General features: G+C 44.2%; 1 protein-coding gene across 10 annotated transcripts in view; it reads left to right on the forward strand.

Moving 5' to 3' along the window:
• Positions 1–5,895: 5,895 nt before the first annotated feature.
• LOC115135341 (LIM domain-binding protein 1-like) overlaps positions 5,896–27,983 on the forward strand; it is a 56,960-nt gene continuing 34,872 nt past the window's right edge. For 3 of the 10 annotated variants that reach the window (XR_010464865.1, XM_065023392.1, XM_029669949.2), the window contains exon 1: positions 8,471–11,763. Coding sequence is in view for 9 of the 10 variants with exons in the window: in XM_065023392.1 (XP_064879464.1) it covers positions 11,736–11,763 (28 nt within the window). In the remaining variant the exon portion in view is untranslated. The other 7 variants (XM_065023394.1, XM_029669946.2, XM_065023393.1 and 4 more) reach the window with 7 other exon arrangements.

A 27,983-nucleotide genomic window follows, 5' to 3' on the forward strand; every position in this document is an offset into this window, starting at 1 on the left:
AAAAAAGTATTTAGTCATCCACCAATTGTGCAAGTTCTCCCACTTAAAAAGATGAGAGAGGCCTGTAATTTTCATCATAGGTACACTTCAACTATGACAGACAAAATGAGAAAAAAATCCAGAAAATCACATTGTAGGATTTTTAATGAATTTATTTGCAAATTATGGTGAAAAATAAGTATTTGGTCAATAACAAAAGTTTATCTCAATACTTTGTCATATACCCTTTGTTGGCAATGACAGAGGTCAAACGTTTTCTGTAAGTCTTCACAAGGTTTTCACACACTGTTGCTGGTATTTTGGCCCATTCCTCCATGCAGATCTCCTCTAGAGCAGTGATGTTTTGGGGCTGTTGCTGGGCAACACAGACTTTCAACTCCCTCCAAAGATTTTCTATGGGGTTGAGAACTGGAGACTGGCTAGGCCACTTCAGGACCTTGAAATGCTTCTTACGAAGCCCCTCCTTCATTGCCTGAGCGGTGTGTTTGGGATCATTGTCATGCTGAAAGACTCAGCCACGTTTCATCTTCAATGCCTTTGCTGATGGAAGGAGGTTTTCACTCAAAATCTCACGATACATGGCCCCATTCATTCTTTCCTTTACACGGATCAGTCGTCCTGGTCCCTTTGCAGAAAAACAGCCCCAAATCATGATGTTTCCACCCCCATGCTTCACAGTAGGTATGGTGTTCTTTGGATGCAACTCAGCATTATTTGTCCTCCAAACACGACGAGTTGAGTTTTTACCAAAATGTGCAAATAAATTCATTAAAAATCCTACAATGTGATTTTCTGGATTTTTTTCTCATTTTGTCTGTCATAGTTGAAGTGTACCTATGATGAAAATTACAGGCCTCTCATCTTTTTAAGTGGGAGAACTTGCACAATTCGTGGCTGACTAAATACTTTTTTGCCCCACTGTATGTTATTACATTTAGCATTACAGCAGTATGTGCCGGTATGTTAGCTAGTTACCTAATGTTAGTTGGATACTAATACATCGAACTTGCCAGGCAGTATATTAACCATCTGCTATCTAACTAACCAACGTTTATTGACTCGATTATTCACACCATTCTTAGCTAGGTGGTATAGTCATTGTGCTTTCAATGGACATGGTTAATTCTGGCTGTCTACTCTGATTTCAGAGCACTCTCTGGCCTGGGTCAGTAAACGTTGGCAAAAAAAAGTGTAAAGAATTGTTGCCAGCAGCACAGTTACAGTCACCAACGCTCTGGATAACATGAAAAACAGCCTAACCAGCTGTGCTGGGGCGAGTAAAGTGAGGTGTTCTCAATTTTTGGGGGAAGTAACTAGCCACCATTAGCCAGTTAAGGCACGCTGGCACTCCAGATTGAATTTACTAACACAACCGAAATTATAAAATGCTTAGCTAGTCATTTGTTATGCTAATAAACTAGCAAGAGGTTACATAGCAACAGCATCAACTTCTGGTAGACAGGTGAAGCTCTAGTACTTTCAACTGAAACGATATTGTTTGTTTACAGTATACTAAAATGAACTAATTGTATATAGTATGTAGTATATACACATGAATAATTATGCGTGTAGTATACAGTATGTGAGTATGGGTATTCGAACACAGCTCTTGACTTATTCCACATGTTGTTGTTACAGTCTGAAATGAAAATGGATAAAATAGATTTTTACACACAATACCCCATAGTGATAAAATGAAGATTTTTTTGTAGTTGACCATTTTGCAAATTTATTGAAAATTAAATACAGAAATATCTCATTTACATAAATATTCACACCCCTGAGTCAATACTTTGTAGATGCACCTTTGGCAGCGATTACAGCTTTAAGTCTTTCTGGTTAAGTTTATAAGAGCTTTTCACACCTGGATTGTGCAACCTTTGCCCATTATTCTTTAAAAAAAATCATTCTATGTCAAATTGGTTGTTGATAACTGCTCGACAACCATTTTCAGGTCTTACCATAGATTTTCAAACAGGATTGTAATGGGTACGCTAGGAGTCAGGAAGCAAGTACAGGGAGTGAATTTAATAATAAATGAAACAAAACAAGAGTATTGTACAGACATAATGCACAGGAACAGAATCAATAAAGCCTGTGGAAAGAGACAAAGGGAGTGACAGATATAGGGGAGGTAATCAGGAAGGTGATGGAATACAGGTGAGTCTCTTGAAGCTCTCAACCTACTCCACTTCAGCCCCGTCAATGAGAATGGGGGCGTGCTCAGTCCTCCTTGTCTTGTAGTCCACAATCATCTCCTTTGTCTTGATCACGTTGAGGGAGATGTTGTTGTCCTAGTACCACACGGCCAGGTCTCTGACCTCCTCCCTATAGGCTGTCTCGTCGTTGTCGGTGATCAGGCCTACCACTGTTGTGTCATCGGCAAACTTAAGGATGGTGTTGGAGTCATGCCTGGCCATGCAGTCATGAGTGAACAGGGATAACAGAAGGGGACTGAGCACGCACCTCTGAGGGGCCCCTGCGTTAAGGATCAGCGTGGCGGATGTGTTGTTGCTTACCCTTATCACCTGGGGGCGGCCCATCAGGAAGTCCAGGATCCAGTTGCAGAGGGAGGTGTTTAGTCCCAGGGTCCATAGCTTAGTGATGAGCTTTGATGGCACTATGGTGTTGAACGCTGAGCTGTAGTCAATGAATAGTATTCTCACATAGGTGTTCCTTTTGTCCAGGTGGGAAAGGGCAGTGTGGAGTGCAATAGAGATTGCATCAGCTGTGGATCTGTTGGGGTGGTGTGCAAATTGGAGTGGGTCTAGGGTTTCTGGGATAATGGTGTTGTGAGCCATGACCAGTCTTTCAAAGCACTTCATGGCTACAGACTTCTTGAGTGCTACGGGTCAGTAGTCATTTAGGCAGGTTACTTTAGTGTTCTTGGGCACAGGGACTATGGTGGTCTGCTTGAAACATGGTGTTAGTCAGGGACAGGTTAAAAATGTCAGTGAAGACTCTTGCCAGTTGGCAGGTGTGCGTAATTAAGATGAATAAACTGGCGACAACCAGCACCAGTGAGGGGAGCGGGAGTAGACGTGACATGGATTTAAGTCAAAACAGTAAATCGGTCACTCAGAAACATTATCTTCTTGGTAAGCAACGCCAATGTATATTTGGACTTGTGTTTTAGGTTATTGTCCTGCTGAAAGGTGAATTAGACTCCCAGTGTCTGGTGGAAAGCAGACTGAACCAGATTTCTTTCTAAGATTTTGCCTGTGCTTAGCGCCATGTATTTTTTATCCTGAGAAACTTCCCAGTCATTACTGGTACTCAGCATTTGTTTTATTGGATTTGACCCAAACACTTTATTTGTTAAGTGGAGCAACACATGGGAACCCAAGAGCAGACTCAGATGAGGAAACAGGGATGAATGAACCAAAATATTTATTGTTACACAGGGAGATATGGAGTGCAGATCCGGGGAAGCTCGGATGAGTTGCAGAAAAAACAGGTGTGGAGACTGAGGTTGGAGTTAGCTGAGTAGAACAGGGTAAATAGGTCCTGAGGGGAATCCAAGGTAGTGGTGGGGAGTAAAATCCAGAGCAAGGTGGTGAGATGTGGAACAGGAGCTAGAGCGGTAACTGCAATGAGAGGATAAACAGGGCCAGGCAGAGTAACAGGCGCTTGAATAATTATAAATGGCTAGAATCATGAACTGACTGAGCAGAGAGATAGTGGCAGGACTGAGTATTTGTAGAGGCCTTGATTATGGAACGAGTTGCAGCTGGTAGGGATCTGCTCTGACTCCAGCACACCTGTCTCCAACCACACAATCACACAGAGAGGGAGAGGGAGAGAGAGAGTGTACAGGGGGAGTAATTGCAGGTCAAGAAGACACCGGATGAACACCAGAGGGCGTAGCAGGAGCAGATGTGACAGTATTCATGACAAAATGTTAATTGCTTTGCCAAATTTTTTGCAGTATTACTTTAGTGCCTTCTTGCAAACAAGATGCATGTTTTGGGATATTTGTATTCTAAACAGGCTTCCTTCTTTTCACTCTATCAATAAAGTTAATATTGTGGTGGAACTAGAATGTTGTTGATCAATCCTCCATTTGATCCTATGACAGCCATTAAACTCTAACTGTTTTAAAGTCACCATTGGCCTTATGGTGAAATCCCTGATCGGTTTCCTTTCTCTCCGGCAACTGAGTTTTTTTCCCGGCAACTGTATCTTTGTAGTGACTGTTTAATAGTGATTTTACCCAAATCAAAATTGCATTTGACTAAGAACTCCAGACCACCAACCTGTTGGAATATTAAATTAGGGAATATATTCCAAATGCAATCATTATTTCTTCGATCATTTTGGATCTCTTTGATCTTAAAGATTCTGTTAGAGGTTTTAAAATCTAGAGCATTCAACACTCACTCACCTCGGGTGTTATATACAACCTATTCTCTTAAACAATTAGGTTTATTCTTCATATCAATTTAAATTATTTTGTATCAACCATTTTAGTTACTGACAAAGGAACATCTAAGGCAAGGGAAGTATAAACTAATCTGGACAAACCTTCAGATTTGGATAAAGGTACAATTACAATCTCTTAATAACCAGGAGTTAAATCTCTTTACAATTTTATTTTACCTTTATTTAACTAGGCAAGTCAGTTAAGAACAAATTCTTATTTTCAATAACAGCCTAGGAACAGCCTTGTTCAGGGGCAGAACGACAGTACCTTGTCAGCTTGCAACCTTTCGGTTACTAGTCCAACGCTCTAACCACTAGGCTACGCTGCCTCCCCTATCTACAATAGGAGATACATTTAAATTGTCCTTTTCTTTTTGATCTTTGCAAACTTTAATTCCAAGATATGTTATCACGTCCTTTACAGGAATATTACATTTTGAGTTCAAGTCACATCATTTCAACGCTCATAATTCACATTTCATATTATTCAGAAGAGACTTGATTGGGCCAAGATACACGAGCAATGGATATTAGACTGGTGTAAATCTTCCTATGGTCTGATGAGTCCAAATCTGAGATTTTTGGTTCCAACTGCCATGTCTTTGTAAGACGCAGAGTAGGTGAACATATGATCTCCGCATGTGTGGTTACCACAGTGAAGCATGGAGGAAGAGGTGTGAGGATGTGGGGATGCTTTGCTGGTGACGCTGTCTGTGCTTTTTTTTTTAGAATTCAAGGCACACTTAACCAGCATGGCTACCACAGCATTCTGCAGCGATACGCCATCCCACCCCGTTTGCACTTAGTGGGACTATCATTTGTTTTTCAACAGGACAATGACCAAACACACCTCCAGGCTGTGTAAGGGCTATTTGACCAAGAAGGAAAGTGCTATATCAGATGACCTGGCCTCCACAATCACCTGATCTCAACCCTATTGAGATGGCTTGGGATTAGTCAGACCGCAGAGTGAAGGAAAAGCAGCCAATAAGTGCTCAGCATATGTGAGAACTCCTTCAAGACTGTTGGATAAGCATTCCAGGTGAAGCTGGTTGAGAGAATGCCAAGAATGTGCAAAGCTGTCATCAAGACAAAGGGTGGCTACTTTGAAAAATCAAAAATATAAACACTTTTTTTGGTTACTACATGATTCCATATGTGTTATTTCAGTTTTGATGTCTTCACTGTTATTCTATAATGTAGAAAATAGTAAAAAATAAATACAAACTCTTGAATGAGTAGGTGTGTCCAAACTGTTGACTCGTACTGAATATAAATAAAATAAAGATTAAATAAAAACTAAGACGTTTGGTGTAGTTTTTCTCAAGTGCAAAAAATGTTTAATGAAAACTAGTCAGCTCTCGTTGAATGGCAACAAACAGTTAATGTTCCCACTCTAGTTAGGAGTAGTACTGTTGACCAATCACTGACGAAGGGGCGTAGACTTCGGCTACTGATACTCGACCTGCCTCAAGAACATTTTTGGTGTGCTGGAACAGCTGAAAAAAACCCTGCCGAAGACCAAAACGAACAACAAAAAGTAATAGTACTGTATATGCACGAACAGTTTTGACTGGCAAGCAATACGGTAAGCTTTAGGATGGAATCAGTGTAGCCAACTGTGTGATTGATCGTCAAAGCTTAGCTTATGTAAAAAAAACTGACATATTTATGAAGTATGTGTAGCTAGAGAGGCCTAATAGGAAAAGGGGGATACCTTGTCCGATAGTACAATTTGTGTGCTCATAATGATATGATGATGGTGATCACTAGAAGTACTGTAGTAAAACAGTAATAAATGTGGTTTTGTGAGAATCATTCATTTGCTTACACCAACAACAGTAGGCATGGTTAAGGTAGGCTAGGCTACTACTAGGCCTATAGCCTAATCTAATTCTTCACTGGTCCAAAAAGTTGTACCTGACATGAACTGGAGCTGTGGATATTCTACTGAACCGAATGATAGAAAAAAAGACCCGACCAGATCGGACCTGAGTGACAAATGAAACGTTATTCAGCTAATTTGCCCTACACTATGTAAGCTATACAAAGCTGTGGTCAGGTTCGGAGGGGTCCACTCGAATATATCAGCTCTACAACATAGACCTGATCCATGACAATTGACAACTCAACCTGACTTGGACCGGAGGGACAAGTTGAATTTTGGTACACTAACCCGAATACTGGACCCAGGACCAGAACAGGCCCAAAATTCTAACTTGTCCCTCTGCCCTGGGTCTCTTTTTTTTGTTTTGTTCTTTTGCACAACTTTTTGGACCCTTGAAGACCTTCACCTTCTCATCATCAATTGATTAAAAAAAAAACGACATGGCATTGCATTATTGCCAAAGACCAGCCTCTTTCCAGAGATTTACATACCTCCCCAAAACTTATTCAGAAGCTGAGAGGGGCAGATGGAGGGAGGGGGACCCTAAATTCGGTCCCCTTGTAGTGTGGTAGTCTGTCATCATTAGGACATTCACTGCTGCTCTGGAGGACTAGAGGGAATCACACAGGCTGTGTGCATGTCAGGAACAGACTGAGATAGCGTGCTCATTAAAGGGAGAGTGTGTGTGTGTGTGGGTGGGTGGGGGGGGGTGGGGGGCTGGGAGAGAACACTGCTGTGCCCCAGCGAGCTCAGTAACCACCGCTTACTGCTGCTCTGTAGTTGCCATGGATACAGTGCCCTCTCTCTCTCTCTCTCATGGGTATGGAGGGATGGGGTGGAGGAGAGGAGGGGAAAGAAGTGACTCTGGCTGCTGCCTCTGCGTCATATTTATACCATCGGAGAGCTAGCTGTCTCCATCCCTCCTCATCATCTCCGCGATCCATTTCATCTCTCTGTTTCGCTCTCTCTCTCTCTTTTTCTGGCGGTCTATTTTTCTTTGCGGTTGACCTGGTGGATGTTATAGTGAACTGACTCTGGTGTTTCTACAGCCAGCCAAGGACAGAAGACTGGAGGAGACAAAAGGGGGGAAAGGTAAGCATGGATGGCGTGTGTGTACATGTGCCTGTTTGTGTAGTGAGGTGCCAAGTCGACAGACCGACAAAGAGGAGAGGTAAAGATTTTTTTGTGTTTTTTTTTTGTTTGTTTTTTTGACCTCACCCGAGATGTACTGGGAGATGGATGTCATGACCCTCAGGCTAGACTATGCCACAGTCCTTATTTTGTGTGTGTAAAATGTAATGTTCATAATGAGTGTTTGTTTACCTCCAGAGGTCAACATGTTCTTCACATGTTGTGTGATGCCTCTGTGATGAGGTGTGATGCCTCTCATTCAGTTGTGTTTGTGCAAGTACTTGACTCCTCCTCTGACATTACTGTTGTGCTGTTGCTGCATGCCTTATGACAGAGAAAGACAGAGCGACACCATCTTTGTTTTCGGAGAAGCTGCTTTCGGAGGGTGAGTGACAGTGTGTGAGTGTGAGCGCCGGTGTGATCAACATTGCCTGTTTGTGCAGTCAGTGGTGAAGTGTATATCTCTAGGCTTAAAGCCTACCTGGTATATAAACAGGAGCCATTTCTCCAAAGCTGCAGTGGAGACAGACACACAGACGTACTGTACATGCAAACAAAAACACACATACACACACACAAACACTCTGTGTGTGTGTGTGTGTGTGTGTGTGTGTGTGTGTGAAAATACTCATATCTGCCTTTGTTCTCAGTTCGCCATTTCAAAAACAAGAGTTCTACTGCCAGCTGAGATAATTCTGTTTTGGTCTGGCTAGACTGAGAGAGAAGGAGAGAGAGAGAGGGAACAGAGTAGAGAGATCTAAGAGCGAGAGATGTGAGGACTGACAGTAAAGGCCTCAGGGAGGGTGGCGATAGTTCCTCAGAAATGTGTCTAACAGCATGTATGACATTCAGCTCTGATGGCTCGGTCATCGACACGGCGCTTGATAGTTTGTAGAGAATGTCGTGTCCCACTTGACGTTTTTGTAAAATGGTTGTTGTGTTTACTCAACGCATTGATCCTGACTGACGGATAACAAAGAGCTGTAGCTTTTTGAAGAGGAGCCCCACTCCTACTGTGAGTATATGTGTGTGTCACTGCGAGTGTGTGTGTGTGTGTGTTAATATTCTCTCCTCACCATTCTTGATGTTCCTAAGATATCATGTAGTGGAGCGAAGGAAGAGTAGACATGGGGCTCAGAGGAGTGTGTGTGTGTGTCTGTTTGTCTGTCTGTGCACGTGTGTGTGGTGGACTGTAAGAATATTGGGTTTAGAGAGCAGACATGCTTGATGGAGAGGGGAGGCTAAAGAGACGAGCGCTAGCGTGTGTGTGCATTTTCTATTTTTTATTTCACCTTTATTTAACCAGGTAAGATCGTTGAGAACAAGTTCTCATTTATAACTGCGACCTGGTGTGTGTGTTATTAATTATTTTTTATTTATATATATATATATACATACAGTTCAAGGCGGACGTTTACATACACTTAGTTTGGAGTCATTAAAACTCGCTTTTCAACCACTCCACAAATTTCTTGTCAACAAACTCTTGTTTTGGCAAGCCGGTTAGGACATCTACTTTGTGCATGACAGAAGTATTTTTTCCAACAACTGTTTACAGACAGATTATGTGACTTATAATTCACTTATCACAATTCCAGTGGGTCAGAAGTTTACAATACACTAAGTTGACTGTGCCTTTTAAACAGCTTGGAAAATTCCAGAAAATTATGTCATGGCTTTAGAAGCTTCTGATAGGCTAATTTGAGTCAATTGGAGGTGTACTTGTGGATGTATTTCAAGGCCTACCTTCAAACTCAGTGCCTCTTTGCTTGACATCATGGGAAAATCAAAAGAAATCAGCCAAGACCTCCACAAAAAAATGGTAGACCTCCACAAGTCTGGTTCATCCTTGGGAGCAATTTCCAAACGCCTGAAGGTACCACATTCATCTGTACAAACAATAGTACAGAAGTATAAACACCATGGGACCACGCAGCGTCATACCGCTCAGGAAGGAAGAAGCCACTAGTCCAAAACCACCATAAAAAAGCCAGACTACAGTTTGCAACTGCACATGGGGACAAAGATCGTTTTTGGAGAAATGTCCTGTGGTCTGATTAAACAAAAATAGAACTGTTTGGGCATAACGACCATCGTTATGTTTGGAGGAAAAAGGGGGAGGCGTGCAAGCTGAAGAACACCATCCCAACCGTGAAGCACGGGGGTGGAAGCATCATGTTGTGAGGGTGCTTTGCTGCAGGAGGGACTGGTGCACTTCACAAAATCGATGGCATCATGAGGAAAGAAAATTATGTGGATATATTGAAGCAACATCTCAAGACATCAGTCAGGAAGTTAAAGCTTGGTCGCAAATGGATCTTCCAAATGCACAATGACCCCAAGCATACTTCCAAAGTTGTGGCAAAATGGCTTAAGGACAACAAAGTCAAGGTATTGGAGTGGCCATCACAAAGCCTTGATAGAACATGTGTGCGAGGAAGGAGGCCTACTAACCTGACTCGGTTACACCAGCTCTATAAGGGGGAATGGGCCAAAATTTACCCAACTTATTGGGGGAAGCTTGTGGAATTCTACCCAAAACGTTTGACCCAAGTTAAACAATTTAAAGGCAATGCTACCAAATACTAATTGAGTGTATGTAAACTTCTGACCCACTGGGAATGTGATGAATGAAATAAAAGCTGAAATAAATCACTCTCTACTAATATTCTGACATTTCACATTCTTAAAATAAAGTGGTGATCCTAACTGACCTAAGATGGAATTTGTACTAGGATTAAATGTCAGGAATTGTGAAAAACTGAGTTTAAATGTATTTGGCTAAGGTGTATGTAAACTTCCAGACTTCAACTGTATACACTACCGTTTAAAAGTTTGGGGTCACTTAGAAATGGCCTTGTTTTTGAAAGATAACTGATTTTGTTTTGGGAATTTTTAAAGTAACATCAAATTGATCAGAAATACAGTGTAGACATGGTTAATGTTGTAAATTGCTATTTGTAGCTGGAAACGGCAGATTTTTTAAAATGGAATATCTACATAGGTGTACAGAGGCCCATTATCAATGACCACTCACTCCTGTGTTCCAATGGCAACGTTGTGTTAGCTAATCCAATTAGCTAGTTTTAAAAGGCTAATTGATCATTAGAAAACCCTTTTGCAATTATGTTAGCACTGCTGACAACTGTTGGTCTGATTTAAAGAAGCAATAGGAAGGGTCTTTCTTTAGACTAGTTGAGTATCTGGAGCATCAGCATCAGCACACTCATGTACTTGTCGTCTTGCTCAGTTGTGCACCGGGGCCTCCCACTCCTCTTTCTATTCTGGTTAGAGCCCGTTTGCGCTGTTCTGTGAAGGGAGTAGAACACAGCGTTGTATGAGTTTGTTTCTTTTCTTTCAAAAACAAGGACAGTTCTAAGTTACTCAACTTTTGAACGGTAGCGTGCATGTGTGTTTGTGTCAGAGGAGGCTGGTCGGAAGAGCTATAGGAGGACGGGCTCATTGTAAAGGCTGGAATGGAATTAATGGAACTGTATTAAACACATCCCAAAAATATGGAAACCACATGTTTGCCTCCGGTCCATTGATTCCATTCCAGACGTTACAATGAGTCCGTCCTCTTATAGCTTCTCCCACTGTGTGTCTCCCTTGGTCTCCAGTGTCGCAGTGCTCCAGGAGGGCTTTGCATTTTTAATCGATGCTGACTGTAGTGATTAACACTGCTGTTCTACACACGGATGCAAAACAGAGGGAGGACAAGGGAGAGAGTGAGAGGGAGTGTTTTTGAGGTTATTCCTATTTACACGAATGAACATTACAAATGGACGCTCAAATCAATGAACTGCACATCAAGGCCACCAATTAAATACGAGAGCCGGCACTGGCTGATCAATGTTTGCAAAGCACATAGCCTCTGCGTGACATCATACATTTAGAACAAAAAACAGGAGATTTCCCTGTCTGTTGCCCTGTATAATCATGTTGTTGCTCTGTACAAGCACTGATACGTTTGCCACAATAAGCCATTTCAAGAGACCTATGGTTTGTCTCCTTCTCTCTCATATCTTTCTCCGCCCACCAGTGTTGCAATTTGCATATTAATGAACCAAACAGTGCACTCTATTTCCTACTTCCTGATTCTCAGAGAGCGAGAGAAAGTGAGGGAGTTCCGATCCAGTTTTGTTTCATTATATTCCCTGTTGTTCTACACCTTTTTTTCACACTCTTCTCCTTGTTTCTTTCTCTTTGCACGTGTCCAGTGTGTCCATGCGTACGGAGGGAGGACTGAAGGCAGCTGTTTTCAGCAGAGCAGAGACCTACAACATGTGAGAAGATGTCTGTTGGAGGCTGCGCTTGCCCGGGTAAGTCCACCCATCTCTATCTCTCTCTCATGTGACCTCTCGTGTCTTTGCTGCTGTAAAGGTTTGATGGTATCCACATATTTGTTTAGAATGTACTGTTAAAAAAAAGTCCAACTGGTTTACAGTGTTTTTTTACTGAGTCAATGTTCAGGGTACTTTATACTGTATCTCAAGGAGACTGCACAACAACTTACTAGCTATTGCTAACTCACATCTGCACACATATGTGGCTTTCCCCCATGTTGAATGAGGTAAAGATTGTAAACAACTTGGGAGCAATGTTTTCTTGCTGGGACAAGTTTAGGCCAGTGAAGCGCTCCTGCGCCCACAATCAGGTTCCTTATGGAGGGAGGTGGGGGTGGGTCGAAGAGGAGAGACTGAGGGAAAGAAAGTGAGAGAGAGAGAGAGAGAGAAAGAAAGGGATTAAGAGGGGACACACAGTAACTCAGTGGTCCTGTTTGAAAGCTAGTTTGTTTACATTCCTGTTTGATGTTGCACTGATGGATCCTCCCCCTCAGTGTGTGTGTGTGTGTGTGTGTATTTGTGGGTCTGAGTGTGGGCTGTGCTGTGGAACACTGACATGACTACGTCCTAACAGTCCGTGAGAGTCTGATCTGTAAGTACTGCAAGACAGATCTCACTGCTCTATCATGGTGGAGGTAGTCACAGCCTGGTAAAAATAGAACACACGTGTGCTAAATTACCCCCCCCCGCACACTCTCTCGCACATGCACACACACATGCAAGCTGCTCCTTCCCCTCTCATGTCTCTTCCTCTACCACTCTCCTCTCTTTACCTCTCCCACTCACTCCCTGTTGTCTCTCTCGCTTTCTCACTCTCTTTCGCCATCGGTGGCACCAGCTCATGCAGAATGTCACATGGTCTGCCTCCTTGATTGAAGGGAAAAGTACTTGACGCAGAACTAAGATGGCAGACAGGGGGAGTGAACCGATCCACTCTTTCCCCGATAGATTGGTACTGCCTCTGCTGACTGATACCACTCTCCCATTTTCACTGTCCCCTCCCGTCAGAAAGAATGCAGTAAGAAGAGGGATGATGAGAGGAACGGAGAGGGGGATGCAGAGAGGAGAGGAGGGGGGAGGAGGAGAGGGGGATACAGAGAGGAGGGGGATACAGAGAGGAGGGGGGATACAGAGAGGAGGGGGATACAGAGAGGAGAGGGGGATACAGAGAGGAGAGGGGAGATGCAGAGGAGAGAGGGATGCAGAGAGAAGAGAAAGGGATACAGACAGCTTTCGATGTGCAAGGAGAGAGGAGAGCAGAGGAAAGTTGGCATGAGCCACTGACTGGGGAGAGGAGAGGAGGAATGAGAAATGGGGTTTTCTACATGGTTGAAAATTAGATGGCAGGTAAACAAAGTCACTCAGTGGAACACAATCCTTCCAGTGTTCAGAGAAAGCTTCGTTGTGAGGAATAGGTGAGAAGAAGAGCACAAAAAGATGAACAACAACATCCTTCAAGCATTGCATAGCTTTATTTTATAATTAGCCAGTGAGGTATGTGGTTTAGCACTGAAGGAGAGGCAGCCTATGGTGAGTAATACAAGCAAAGAGACAGCAACTATTTGCTGTGCTTTTAAATTCCATCTCAGTGGATCATGTTTGTGCGTGCGGGGACGGTTACTCGGCATGCCCATGATTGTGCCCGGCCTCAACAACCCCTGCTACCCCATATAGACTCAGTAGAAGGGACAGAGTAGATATATAGGCTCTCACTCTTATTTCTTCCCCATTGTCTCCCTCTTTCAGCTTCTAACTACTTGCTTTGTTTGCCGTTCTGTTGGCCTCCTTGTTGCTATCGCAACCAGTGAGCAGCTATGACAATCCTGACGGGCTTGTGTTTTGAGAACCGTTTTGTATGTAACTAAGGGGTTATATAACGGTAACTAAGTCTGAGCTTAAATCGCTTTTTTCATCGCTACCCTTCTTCATTTTGTACTTTTCCACCATAAAGTGGACAACCAGTGGACACACTCCAACTATGCTGTTTCTCTGAGACCTAAAAACCTGGAGACGTTTAAAAGATAGATTCACGGGGTGTGTGTGTGTGCGATTGCGTGTGTATGAGAGAGAAGTGTGTACATATGGTCTTTGCTTGTCGAGAGAAATTGTCAGTGACTTTTTGTACAGTTCACCTCAATCAGTTGTCTCATCTCAGTATCTTTATCAGGGTCCGTTTTCATTTGCAAATACAAGTCTGAATCACTCTATTCAGAACAAGCGTGATGCCTACCAGGGCGTGGGAGTCCACGTCCGGCCCTTCAGGAAGTGAATTCAAATGTCAGTAATGAACGGACAAATCATCTTTCATTCAATGATCATTAATTGCTTCATGGAATTTGCCTTAACCCTGCTGGCCTGTCAAGTCAACACAGCTAATGGAGGGGACATGTTGTCATCTTCCAGCAGGGTCATGATCAATAGGCACCAATTGGAAGAAAGTCGACAAACAAGGACTAACCTGAAATATCAATAACAAACACTAATCCCAATAACAAATGCCAATTTTCGATTCGCATTACAAAACCTTTTACATTGTACGCCATACTCATCCCCCAGATCTGTGTAGCTGAAAGCCTGTTGGCCAGTGAAGCACACAGTGACGTCCATCATCAGCTCTGCCTAACCTTTTACAGGAAACACAGAGAGCAGAGTCTTGAGTAGATGGGGTGATGTAAGACAAGACACATGCGTCAGGCTTCTAGGGTAAAGGTTAGACTTGTGAATGAGACTACAGTGGGCCCCCTTTTCAGCGCGGTCTGTCTGGGTTTGAACCTGGGCCGTCTGAGCTTCACTGTGAGTTTTCCATAGGGCATTCAAGGTTGTAAATTCCATCAGCATTCCAGTTGAATACAACTACGTTATATTGAGCATTCTGATATGATTAAGTCCGAGATGGCATAGCAGTTCAGACGTCTTTTGTCCTCGTCTTGTCGTGTCGTGTATATATATATATTTACAACTTTTTTCACATACATTTTATTTTTATTTTCCATCAACTCATCTTCAATACACTCTCCTGCAACACCAATTGATATGTATAAATACGTATTATTTACCTCAAATCTGCAATCCTCCAAGAAGCTAGCCAGAAGCTAGCCAGAAACTCCAAGAAGCTAGCCAGGAGCTAATCAGAAGCTAGTTAGCTTCTTTACTGGCAACTCGTTAGTATTTAGCTAACCACGGTTTGTGGTCATCAGCTATCCTTTAACTCGAAAATCTATCGCCAGTTTTGTACGGCGCAGCTCTCGGAACGGAACATACCGGACCGATTTTCTCTCCGTGTCCCTGGATTTCAACTGCTCTCTGGACATTCACTCCCGGATCACAGCTAGCTGGCTGCTATCCGTGTGTCTATCTGCTTTCGATTCCGGAGCAAACATCAATTACTCCGAGCTAGCCAGCTCCGTCAATCACTCCTGGGCTGCAGTCACCTATCCGGACCCGTTTTACTGCCTACGCGGAGCCCCACCGGGCCTTCACAACTGGACTGCCGGCGTTATCTACCCGAAGGAGATCCGGCTGGCTCCTCCGTCGCGACGTTACCTGAATGCCCATCTGCGGCCTGCTAACCGTTAGCTGTCATACCGGCTGCTCTCAGAATAGACAATCGGACAATTTATTTATTTTTATTATTATTATGTTTCTTCTTGGGCCTCTATAACTATATCTATTGTTTTTATTTTTTTGTTGTTGTGTGATTTGGACTAATCCCCTCTACAACACGGAACTCCACTAATCTACTGACGGAACGCAAGAGGTGGCTAACAACAGACCTCCATCCTATGCTAGCTTGCTACCGATGTCCTGGCTAGCTGTCTAAATCGCCGTGACCCCCAAACCAACCTCTCCACTCCCTGGACCCTTTTGATCCTTTCGACTAAGGATGCCTCTCCTTAATGTCAATATGTCTTGTCCATTGCTGTTCTGGTTAGTGTTTATTGGCTTATTTCACTGTAGAGCCTCTAGTCCTGCTCACTATACCTTATCCAACTTATTAGTTCCACCACCCACACATGCAATGACATCTCCTGGTTTCAATGATGTTTCTAGAGACAATATATCTCTCTTCATCACTCAATACCTAGGTTTACCTCCACTGTATTCACATCCTACCATACCTTTGTCTGTACATTATACCTTGATGCTATTTTTATCGCCCCCAGAAACCTCCTTTTACTCTCTGTTCCAGACGTTCTAGACGACCAATTCTTATTGCTTTTAGCCGTACCCTTATTCTTCTCCTCCTATGTTCCTCTGGCGATGTAGAGGTGAATCCAGGCCCTGCAGTGCCTAGCTCCACTCCTATTCCCCAGGCGCTCTCTTTTGATGACTTCTGTAACCGTAATAGCCTTGGTTTCATGCATGTTAACATTAGAAGCCTCCTCCTAAGTTTGTTCTTTTCACTGCTTTAGCACACTCTGCCAACCCGGATGTTCTAGCTGTGTCTGAATCCTGGCTTAGGAAGACCACCAAAAATTCAGAAATTTTAATTCCAAACTACAACATTTTCAGACAAGATAGAACTGCCAAAGGGGGCGGTGTTGCAATCTACTGCAAAGATAGCCTGCAGAGTTCTGTCCTACTATCCAGGTCTGTACCCAAACAATTTGAACTTCTACTTTTAAAAATCCACCTCTCTAAAAACAAGTCTCTCACCGTTGCCGCCTGCTATAGACCACCCTCTGCCCCCAGCTGTGCTCTGGACACCATATGTGAACTGATTGCCCCCATCTATCTTCAGAGCTCGTGCTGCTAGGCGACCTAAACTGGAACATGCTTAACACCCCAGCCATCCTACAATCTAAACTTGATGCCCTCAATCTCACACAAATTATCAATGAACCTACCAGGTACCCCCCCAAAGCCTTAAACACGGGCACCCTCATAGATATCATCCTAACCAACTTCCCCTCTAAATACACCTCTGCTGTCTTCAACCAAGATCTCAGCGATCACTGCCTCATTGCCTGCATCCGTAATGGGTCAGCAGTCAAACGACCTCCACTCATCACTGTAAAACGCTCCCTGAAACACTTCAGCGAGCAGGCCTTTCTAATCGACCTGGCCGGGGTGTCCTGGAAGGATATTGATCTCATCCCGTCAGTAGAGGATGCCTGGATATTTTTAAAAAATGCCTTCCTAACAATCTTAAATAAACATGCCCCATTCAAGAAAATTAGAACTAGGAACAGATATAGCCCTTGGTTCTCCCCAGACCTGACTGCCCTTAACCAACACAAAAACATCCTATGGCGTTCTGCATTAGCATCGAACAGCCCCGTGATATGCAGCTGTTCAGGGAAGCTAGAAACCGTTATACACAGGCAGTTAGAAAAGCCAAGGCTAGCTTTTTCAAGCAGAAATTTGCTTCCTGCAACACTAACTCAAAAAAGTTCTGGGACACTGTAAAGTCCATGGAGAATAAGAACACCTCCTCCCAGCTGCCCACTGCACTGAAGATAGGAAACACTGTCACCACTGATAAATCCACCATAATTGAGAATTTCAATAAGCATTTTTCTACGGCTGGCCATGCTTTCCACCTGGCAACTCCTACCCCGGTCAACAGCACTGCACCCCCAACAGCAACTCGCCCAAGCCTTCCCCATTTCTCCTTCTCCCAAATCCATTCAGCTGAAGTTCTGAAAGAGCTGAAAAATCTGGACCCCTACAAATCAGCCGGGCTAGACAATCTGGACCCTTTCTTTCTAAAATTATCTGCCGAAATTGTTGCCACCCCTATTACTAGCCTGTTCAACCTCTCTTTCGTGTCATCTGAGATTCCCAAAGATTGGAAAGCAGCTGCGGTCATCCCCCTCTTCAAAGGGGGACACTCTTGACCCAAACTGTTACAGACCTATATCTATCCTACCATGCCTTTCTAAGGTCTTGAAAGCCAAGTCAACAAACAGATTACCGACCATTTCGAATCTCACCATACCTTCTCTGCTATGCAATCTGGTTTCAGAGCTGGTCATGGGTGCACCTCAGCCACGCTCAAGGTCCTAAACGATATCTTAACCGCCATCGATAAGAAACATTACTGTGCAGCCGTATTCATTGATCTGGCCAAGGCTTTCGACTCTGTCAACCACCGCATCCTCATCGGCAGACTCGACAGTCTTGGTTTCTCAAATGATTGCCTCGCCTGGTTCACCAACTACTTCTCTGATAGAGTTCAGTGTGTCAAATCGGAGGGTCTGCTGTCCGGACCTCTGGCAGTCTCTATGGGGTGCCACAGGGTTCAATTCTTGGACCGACTCTCTTCTCTGTATACATCAATGAGGTCGCTCTTGCTGCTGGTGAGTCTCTGATCCACCTCTACGCAGACGACACCATTCTGTATACTTCCGGCCCTTCTTTGGACACTGTGTTAACAACCCTCCAGGCAAGCTTCAATGCCATACAACTCTCCTTCCGTGGCCTCCAATTGCTCTTAAATACAAGTAAAACTAAATGCATGCTCTTCAACCGATCGCTACCTGCACCTACCCGCCTGTCCAACATCACTACTCTGGACGGCTCTGACTTAGAATACGTGGACAACTACAAATACTTAGGTGTCTGGTTAGACTGTAAACTCTCCTTCCAGACCCATATCAAACATCTCCAATCCAAAGTTAAATCTAGAATTGGCTTCCTATTTCGCAACAAAGCATCCTTCACTCATGCTGCCAAACATACTCTTGTAAAATTGACCATCCTACCAATCCTCGACTTTGGCGATGTCATTTACAAAATAGCCTCCAATACCCTACTCAACAAATTGGATGCAGTCTATCACAGTGCAATCCGTTTTGTCACCAAATCCCCATATACTACCCACCATTGCGACCTGTACGCTCTCGTTGGCTGGCCCTCGCTTCATACTCGTCGCCAAACCCACTGGCTCCATGTCATCTACAAGACCCTGCTAGGTAAAGTCCCCCTTATCTCAGCTCGCTGGTCACCATAGCATCTCCCACCTGTAGCACACGCTCCAGCAGGTATATCTCTCTAGTCACCCCCAAAACCAATTCTTTCTTTGGCCGCCTCTCCTTCCAGTTCTCTGCTGCCAATGACTGGAACGAACTACAAAAATCTCTTAAATTGGAAACACTTATCTCCCTCACTAGCTTTAAGCACCAACTGTCAGAGCATCTTACAGATTACTGCACCTGTACATAGCCCACCTATAATTTAGCCCAAACAACTACCTCTTTCCCAACTGTATTTAATTTATTTATTTATTTTGCTCCTTTGCACCCCATTATTTTTATTTCTACTTTGCACATTCTTCCATTGCAAAACTACCATTCCAGTGTTTTACTTGCTATATTGTATTTACTTTGCCACCATGGCCTTTTTTGCCTTTACCTCCCTTCTCACCTAATTTGCTCACATTGTATATAGACTTGTTTTTTTTTACTGTATTATTGACTGTATGTTTGTTTTACTCCATGTGTAACTCTGTGTCGTTGTATGTGTCGAACTGCTTTGCTTTATCTTGGCCAGGTCGCAATTGTAAATGAGAACTTGTTCTCAACTTGCTTACCTGGTTAAATAAAGGTGAAATAAAAAATAAAATAAAAAATGATCTAGATGGTTTGATGAAGCAGAGCACAGTAAGTAGATATTCAGGACGATCACAAGAGGACGCCAAAGCATCCGTTTCATGCGTGTCATGATTTCTAAAATGCACTATATTGCCAAAGGTATGTGGACACCTGCTCATCTAACATCTCATTCCAAAATCATGGGAATTAATATGGTGTTGTTCCCCCCTTTGCTGCAAAAGTAGCCTCCACTCTTCTGGGAAGGCTTTCCGCTAGATGATGGAACATTGCTGCGGGGACTTGCTTCCATTCATCCACAAAAGCATTAATGAGGTCAGACACTGATGTTGGGCGATTAGGCCTGGCTCGCAGTTGGCTTTCCAATTCATCCAATGATGTTTGATGGGATTGAGGTCAGGGCTCTGTGCAGGTCAGTCAAGTTCTTCCACACCGATCTAGACAAACAATTTCTGTATGGACCTCGCTTTGTGCACAGGGCATTGTTATGTATGCTGAAACAGGAAAGGGCCTTTCCCAAGCTGTTGCCACAAAGTTGGAGGCACAGAATCGTCTAGAATGTCATTGTATACTGTAGCATTTAGATTTCCTTCACCGGAACTAAGGGGCCTAGCCTGAACCATGAAAAAAAGCCCCAGACCATTATTCCTCCACCAAACTTTACAGTCAGCACTATGCATTGGGGCAGGTAGCGTTCTCCTGGCATCCGCCAAACCCAGATTCGTCCGTCGGACTGGCAGATGGTGAAGCGTGATTCATCACTCCAGAGAATGCGTTTCCACTGCTCCAGAGTCCGACGGTGGCGAGCTTTACACCACACTAGCCGACGCTTGGCATTGCTCATGGTGATCTTAGGCTTGTGTGCGGCTGCTTGACCATGGAAATCCTTTTCATGACGCTCCGGGCGAACAGTTCTTGTGCTGACGTTGCTTCCAGAGGCAGTTTTGAACCTAGTAGTAAGTGTTGCAACTGAGGACAGACTATTTTTAAGCACTAACAGCACTTACAGTTGACCGATGCAGGTCGAGCAGGGCAGAAATATGACTTGTTGGAAAGGTTGCATCCTATGACGGTGCCAGGTTGAAAGTCACTGAACTCTTCAGTGAGGCCATTGTACTGCCAATGTTTGTCTATGGAGATTGTACGGCAGTGTGCTCGAGTTTGTACACCTGTCAGCAAAGGGTGTGGCTGAAATAGCCGATCGAATCCCAAAATTTGAAGGCTTGTCCACATCATTTTATATATATTTAGTGCCCCCTATAGCAACATAACCATAACCAACGCGTGCTTAACTATGGAGTTAAACAGACAGGGTTGGCTTAGACTTTTGACAACATGTCGACGATTTCTTCTCAAAATGTTTATTGAAAACACAAATACATTTGCACAACGAGCACTTGTTGTCTTTCAAATACATGATTACAGTTTTGGTTAGCTCGGTAGTGAATGTTAGCCATATTAGCATAGACATGGCATCAGTCAAACCAAAAAATGGCATCAGGAACAAGTTGGAACGAGATGAGACGAGCCACCTACACTTCCCCACATGGTAGCTTCTTGTCATTATTGCTAGATATCTGATTCATATCAATGTATCTCTACCTGGCCATATCTATGCACGCACATCATTTCCATGACGTACTTAGTCAACCCGTCAATTGTACTGAACACACAATGGCACAGTGGAGGGCATAGGGATTACTGGCTTTAACAGGCTGTGCTGGCATACCAGCACATTGTCCTGCTCTGTTTCCAAGAACTCGCTCACGCACGGGTGCAAGCTTGCACACACACACTCCCGCAAACACACACACACGTGCACACTTGCATGCACGCACACGTACAACCATATTGTTTGTGTCTTTCTCGGTCTCTGAGATAATCCCAGCAAAAGAACCACAGAAAGGGCAAGTTGTGTGTGTGTGTGTGTCTACAGTATTCTACATTCTCAGCCTGATGTGACTTTTATTCACCAGTGATGTACAGTTCTCGGAAAGTGCATTTTTTTCCACCAATCTACACACAAGTCCCTAATGATAACAAAGTGAATAAAAAAACATTTTTGCTAATTTATTGAAAATAGAGCTATCCCCATTTTAGTCGATTGTTTTGTTGATGGGCTGTTGGTCGACCGAGATTTCTTTAGTCGAGCAAACAATATATATAATGGGGTGCAAGACATCTGTATGAAAAATTACTACACTACCGTTCAAAAGTTTTGGGTCACTTAGAAATGTCCTTGTTTTTGAAAGAAAAGCACTTTTTTTGTCCGTTAAAATAACATCAAATTGAACTGCCTAGAAGGCCTGCATCCCGGAGTCGCCTCTTCACTGTTGACTTTGAGACTGGTGTTTTACGGGTACTATTTAATGAAGCTGCCAGTCGAGGACTTGTGAGGCGTCTGTTTCTCATACTAGACACTAATGTACTTGTCCTCTTACTCAGTTGTGCACCGGGGCCTCCCACTGCTCTTTCTATTCTGGTTAGCGCCAGTTCTGTTCTTTGAAGGGAGTAGTACACAGCGTTTGTATGAGATTTTCAGTTTCTTGGCAATTTCTCACAACAAGAATATACTGACGAGTTTCAGAAGAAAGTTATTTGTTTCTAGCCATTTTTAGCCTGTTATCGAACCCACAATTGCTGATGCTCCAGATACTCAAGTAGTCTAAAGAAGGCCAGTTTTATTGCTTCTTTAATCTGAACAACAGTTTTCGGCAGTGCTAACATAATTGCAAAAGGGTTTTCTAATGATCAGTTAGCCTTTTAAAATGATGAACTTGGATTAGCTAACACACCGTGCCATTGGAACACAGGAGTGATGGTTGCTGATAATGGGCCTCTGTACGCCTATGTAGATATTCCATAAAGAATCAGCCGTTTCCAGCTACAAATAGTCATTTACAATTTACAACACAGTATTTGTGATAAATTTGATGGACCAAAAAAATGGCTTTTCTTTCAAAATCAAGAACATTTCTAAGTGACCCCAATCTTTGGAATGATAGTGTATATTTATAATAATATTAACCCTTCTTTTTTTTGATCTCCTTATTTGTGCCTGGCCAGGCAAATCAATTGCGTCCCTCTAGTTATTTGTGCGTCTTCATTTTTTTCATCAAACAGTGCGCTTAAAGCATCAGACAAGCTCAGGGCATATAGTTGATTTGATTAAAACACATAGGATGTGTCTATATGTTGAAACATTTCGACCAAACGATTGGTCGATAGAACAGATGACTCTGTCGACCAAGATTTTTTTTTTGTCGGGGACAGCCCTATTTGAAAATGAAATACAGAAATATAATTTACATAATAAGTATTCACACCCCTGAGTCAACATGTTACAAAAGCCTTTGGCAACGACGACAGCAGTGAGTTTTTATGGATAAGCCTCTAAGAGCTTTGCACACCTGGATTGTACAATATGTGCATAATTATTAGTTGGCTGTCGATCATTGCTAGACAGACATTTTGAAGTCTTACCATAGATGTTCAAGCCGATTTAAGTCAAAACTGTAAGTAGGCCATTCAGGAACATTCAATGCCATATTGGTAAACAACTCCAGTGTATATTTGGCCAAGCGTTTTAGGTTATTGTTCTGCTAAAAGTTGAATTTGTCTCCCAGTGTCTGTTGGAAAGCAGACTGAACAACGTTTTCCTTTAGGATTTTGTCAATGCTTAGTTAGCTCTATTCCATTTATGTGTATCCTAAAAAAAATCCATTGCCAATGACCAGCATACCCATAAAATGATGCAGCCCCCACCATGCTTGAAAATATGAAGTGAAGTGGTACTCTTGTATTCAGGACATAAAGTACATTTCTTTGACACATTTTTTACATTTAAGTCATTTAGCAGACGCTCTTATCCAGAGCGACTTACAAATTGGTGCGTTCACCTTAAGACATCCAGTGGAACAGCCACTTTACAATAGTGCATCTAAATCTTTTAAGGGGGGGGGGTGAGAAGGATTACTTTATCCTATCCTAGGTATTCCTGAAAGAGGTGGGGTTTCAGGTGTCTCCGGAAGGTGGTGATTGACTCCGCTGTCCTGGCGTCGTGAGGGAGTTTGTTCCACCATTGGGGGGCCAGAGCAGCGAACAGTTTTGACTGGGCTGCGCGGGAACTGTACTTCCTCAGTGGTAGGGAGGCGAGCAGGCCAGAGGTGGATGAACGCAGTGCCCTTGTTTGGGTGTAGGGCCTGATCAGAGCCTGGAGGTACTGAGGTGCCGTTCCCCTCACAGCTCCGTAGGCAAGCACCATGGTCTTGTAGCGGATGCGAGCTTCAACTGGAAGCCAGTGGAGAGAGCGGAGGAGCGGGGTGACGTGAGAGAACTTGGGAAGGTTGAACACCAGACGGGCTGCGGCGTTCTGGATGAGTTGTAGGGGTTTAATGGCACAGGCAGGGAGCCCAGCCAACAGCGAGTTGCAGTAATCCAGACGGGAGATGACAAGTGCCTGGATTAGGACCTGCGCTGCTTCCTGTGTGAGGCAGGGTCGTACTCTGCGGATGTTGTAGAGCATGAACCTACAAGAACGGGCCACCGCCTTGATGTTAGTTGAGAACGACAGGGTGTTGTCCAGGATCACGCCAAGGTTCTTAGAGCTCTGGGAGGAGGACACAATGGAGTTGTCAACCGTGATGGCGAGATCATGGAATGGGCAGTCCTTCCCCGGGAGGAAGAGCAGCTCCGTCTTGCCGAGGTTCAGCTTGAGGTGGTGATCCGTCATCCACACTGATATGTCTGCCAGACATGCAGAGATGCGATTCGCCACCTGGTCATCAGAAGGGGGAAAGGAGAAGATTAATTGTGTGTCGTCTGCATAGCAATGATAGGAGAGACCATGTGAGGTTATGACAGAGCCAAGTGACTTGGTGTATAGCGAGAATAGGAGAGGGCCTAGAACAGAGCCCTGGGGGACGCCAGTGGTGAGAGCGCGTGGTGAGGAGACAGATTCTCGCCACGCCACCTGGTAGGAGCGACCTGTCAGGTAGGACGCAATCCAAGCGTGGGCCGCGCCGGAGATGCCCAACTCGGAGAGGGTGGAGAGGAGGATCTGATGGTTCACAGTATCGAAGGCAGCCGATAGGTCTAGAAGGATGAGAGCAGAGGAGAGAGAGTTAGCTTTAGCAGTGCGGAGGGCCTCCGTGATACAGAGAAGAGCAGTCTCAGTTGAATGACTAGTCTTGAAACCTGACTGATTTGGATCAAGAAGGTCATTCTGAGAGAGATAGCGGGAGAGCTGGCCAAGGACGGCACGTTCGAGAGTTTTGGAGAGAAAAGAAAGAAGGGATACTGGTCTGTAGTTGTTGACATCGGAGGGATCGAGTGTAGGTTTTTTCAGAAGGGGTGCAACTCTCGCTCTCTTGAAGACAGAAGGGACGTAGCCAGCGGTCAGGGATGAGTTGATGAGCAGATTGGTGAGGTAAGGGAGAAGGTCTCCGGAAATGGTCTGGAGAAGAGAGGAGGGAATAGGGTCAAGCGGGCAGGTTGTTGGGCGGCCGGCCGTCACAAGACGCGAGATTTCATCTGGAGAGAGAGGGGAGAAAGAGGTCAGAGCACAGGGTAGGGCAGTGTGAGCAGAACCAGCGGTGTCGTTTGACTTAGCAAACGAGGATCGGATGTCGTCGACCTTCTTTTCAAAATGGTTGACGAAGTCATCTGCAGAGAGGGAGGAGGGGGAGGGGGAGGAGGATTCAGGAGGGAGGAGAAGGTGGCAAAGAGCTTCCTAGGGTTAGAGGCAGATGCTTGGAATTTAGAGTGGTAGAAAGTGGCTTTAGCAGCAGAGACAGAAGAGGAAAATGTAGAGAGGAGGGAGTGAAAGGATGCCAGGTCCGCAGGGAGGCGAGTTTTCCTCCATTTCCGCTCGGCTGCCCGGAGCCCTGTTCTGTGAGCTCGCAATGAGTCGTCGAGCCACGGAGCAGGAGGGGAGGACCGAGCCGGCCTGGAGGATAGGGGACATAGAGAATCAAGGGATGCAGAAAGGGAGGAGAGGAGGGTTGAGGAGGCAGAATCAGGAGATAGGTTGGAGAAGGTTTGAGCAGAGGGAAGAGATGATAGGATGGAAGAGGAGAGAGTAGCGGGGGAGAGAGAACGAAGATTGGGACGGCGCGATACCATCCGAGTAGGGGCAGTGTGGGAAGTGTTGGATGAGAGCAAGAGGGAAAAGGATACAAGGTAGTGGTCGGAGACTTGGAGGGGAGTTGCAGTGAGGTTAGTGGAAGAACAGCATCTAGTAAAGATGAGGTCGAGCGTATTGCCTGCCTTGTGAGTAGAGGGGGAAGGTGAGAGGGTGAGGTCAAAAGAGGAGAGGAGTGGAAAGAAGGAGGCAGAGAGGAATGAGTCAAAGGTAGACGTGGGGAGGTTAAAGTCGCCCAGAACTGTGAGAGGTGAGCCGTCCTCAGGAAAGGAGCTTATCAAGGCATCAAGCTCATTGATGAACTCTCCGAGGGAACCTGGAGGGCGATAAATGATAAGGATGTTAAGCTTGAAAGGGCTGGTAACTGTGACAGCATGGAATTCAAAGGAGGCGATAGACAGATGGGTAAGGGGAGAAAGAGAGAATGACCACTTGGGAGAGATGAGGATCCCGGTGCCACCACCCCGCTGACCAGAAGCTCTCTGGGTGTGCGAGAACACGTGGGCGGACGAAGAGAGAGCAGTAGGAGTAGCAGTGTTATCTGTGGTGATCCATGTTTCCGTCAGTGCCAAGAAGTCGAGGGACTGGAGGGAGGCATAGGCTGAGATGAACTCTGCCTTGTTGGCCGCAGATCGGCAGTTCCAGAGGCTACCGGAGACCTGGAACTCCACGTGGGTCGTGCGCGCTGGGACCACCAGATTAGAGTGGCGCGGCCACGCGGTGTGGAGCGTTTGTATGGTCTGTGCAGAGAGGAGAGAACAGGGATAGACAGACACATAGTTGACAGGCTACAGAAGAGGCTACGCTAATGCAAAGGAGATTGGAATGACAAGTGGACTACACGTCTCGAATGTTCAGAAAGTTAAGCTTACGTAGCAGGAATCTTATTGACTAAAATAATTCAAATGATACAGTACTGCTGAAGTAGGCTAGCTGGCAGTGGCTGCGTTGTTGTTGTTCTATCTCTCTATAGTGCTGTTTCTTGTATTATGGTCTCTTGTTTCTTTAGAGGTTTCACTTTGTTGTCCTTTTTCTTTTCCTTTTTCTTCTGTCCTTATTTTGTCTTCCTTTCTTCTGTTAACTAGATCTTTTTTGTTGTTATTATTTGTAAGCTAGCTAGCTTCTTCCAGGAGAGTCCCTAGCAACTGCTTAGCAACAAGTAAACAATTCAGCTAGCAATTCAGCTAGCTAAGATAACTGTACAATTTTATGAAAAATAGTTACTTCTTCAAAAGCCTGTCTTTTTGGTTTGTTCCTTGTTTTGTCTTCTATTGAGTCTGGCAGTTTTCCCTTGATTTTTTTGATGTACTTCCCTCTAAAAAAACATTTAAATCTCAATATATACAGGAGCTCATTTTTCAGCAGCTGCTCAATTTAGAACTCCGGAACACAATTTTACAGTTTTACTTTAGTGCCTTATTGCAAACAGGATGCATGTTTTGGAATATTTTTTATTCTGTACAGGCTTTCTTCCTTTTCACTCTGTAGTTACTCCACAATAATAACCTAAATTATAATGTAATTAATCGAAGACTAACTGTTTTAAAGTCACCATTAGCCTCATGGTGAAATCCCTGAGCAGTTTCCTTCCTCTCTGGCAACTGAGTTAGGAAGGGACGCCTGTTTCTTTGTAGTGACTAGGTGTATATAACTTCACCATGCTTAAAGGGATATTCTATCACATTTTAGGAAAGACCCAGATGCAGACAGTGTCGAAGTAACAAAAGTGTATTACTAGAACAGGGGGCAGGCAAAACGACAGGTTGCGGGCAGGCAGAGGTCAGTAATCTAGATCAGAGTCCCAAAGGTACAGAACGGCAGGCAGTCTCGGGGTCAGGGCAGGCAGAGGTCAATAATCCAGTGTGGTGGGACAAGGTACAGGATGGCAGGAAAGCTCAGGGCAGAAAGAATGGTCAAAACCGGGAAAACAAGAACTAGAAAAACGCTGTTAGGCTTGACAAACAAAACAAACTGGCAACAGACAAACAGAGAACACAGGTATAAATACACTGGGGATAATGGGGAAGATGGGCGACACCTGGAGGGGGGAGGAGACAAGCACAAAGACAGGTGAAACAGATCAGGGTGTGACATATTCAATGTCTGCTTTTTTTTTACCCATCTACTTATAGGTTCCCTTCTTTGCGAGGCATTGGAAACCTTCCTGCTTTATGGTTGAACCTATGTTTGAAATTCACTGCTAGACTGAGGGACCTGATAGATCATTGGGGTACAGAGATGAGGTAGTCATTCATACATCATGTACACAGAGCAAGTCTATGCAACTTATTACGTGACTTGTTAATTAAGCAAATCTTTACTCCTGCACTTATTTAGGCTTATAAATATAAAGGGGTTGAATACTTATTGAAGGCACTGTATCAAATCACACAGTCTATTATTGAGTTCCACAGAAAAAAGAGAGGAGAAGCTGTTTTTCATCTGGTCCAGTAGAGGGGGATGCTTTTTCACAAGTCTCTCGCTCTACCTCTCCACCCCTA

Source organism: Oncorhynchus nerka, linkage group LG10, assembly GCF_034236695.1.
Source record: "Oncorhynchus nerka isolate Pitt River linkage group LG10, Oner_Uvic_2.0, whole genome shotgun sequence".
In the NCBI taxonomy this organism is placed as follows: Eukaryota; Metazoa; Chordata; class Actinopteri; order Salmoniformes; family Salmonidae; genus Oncorhynchus; species Oncorhynchus nerka.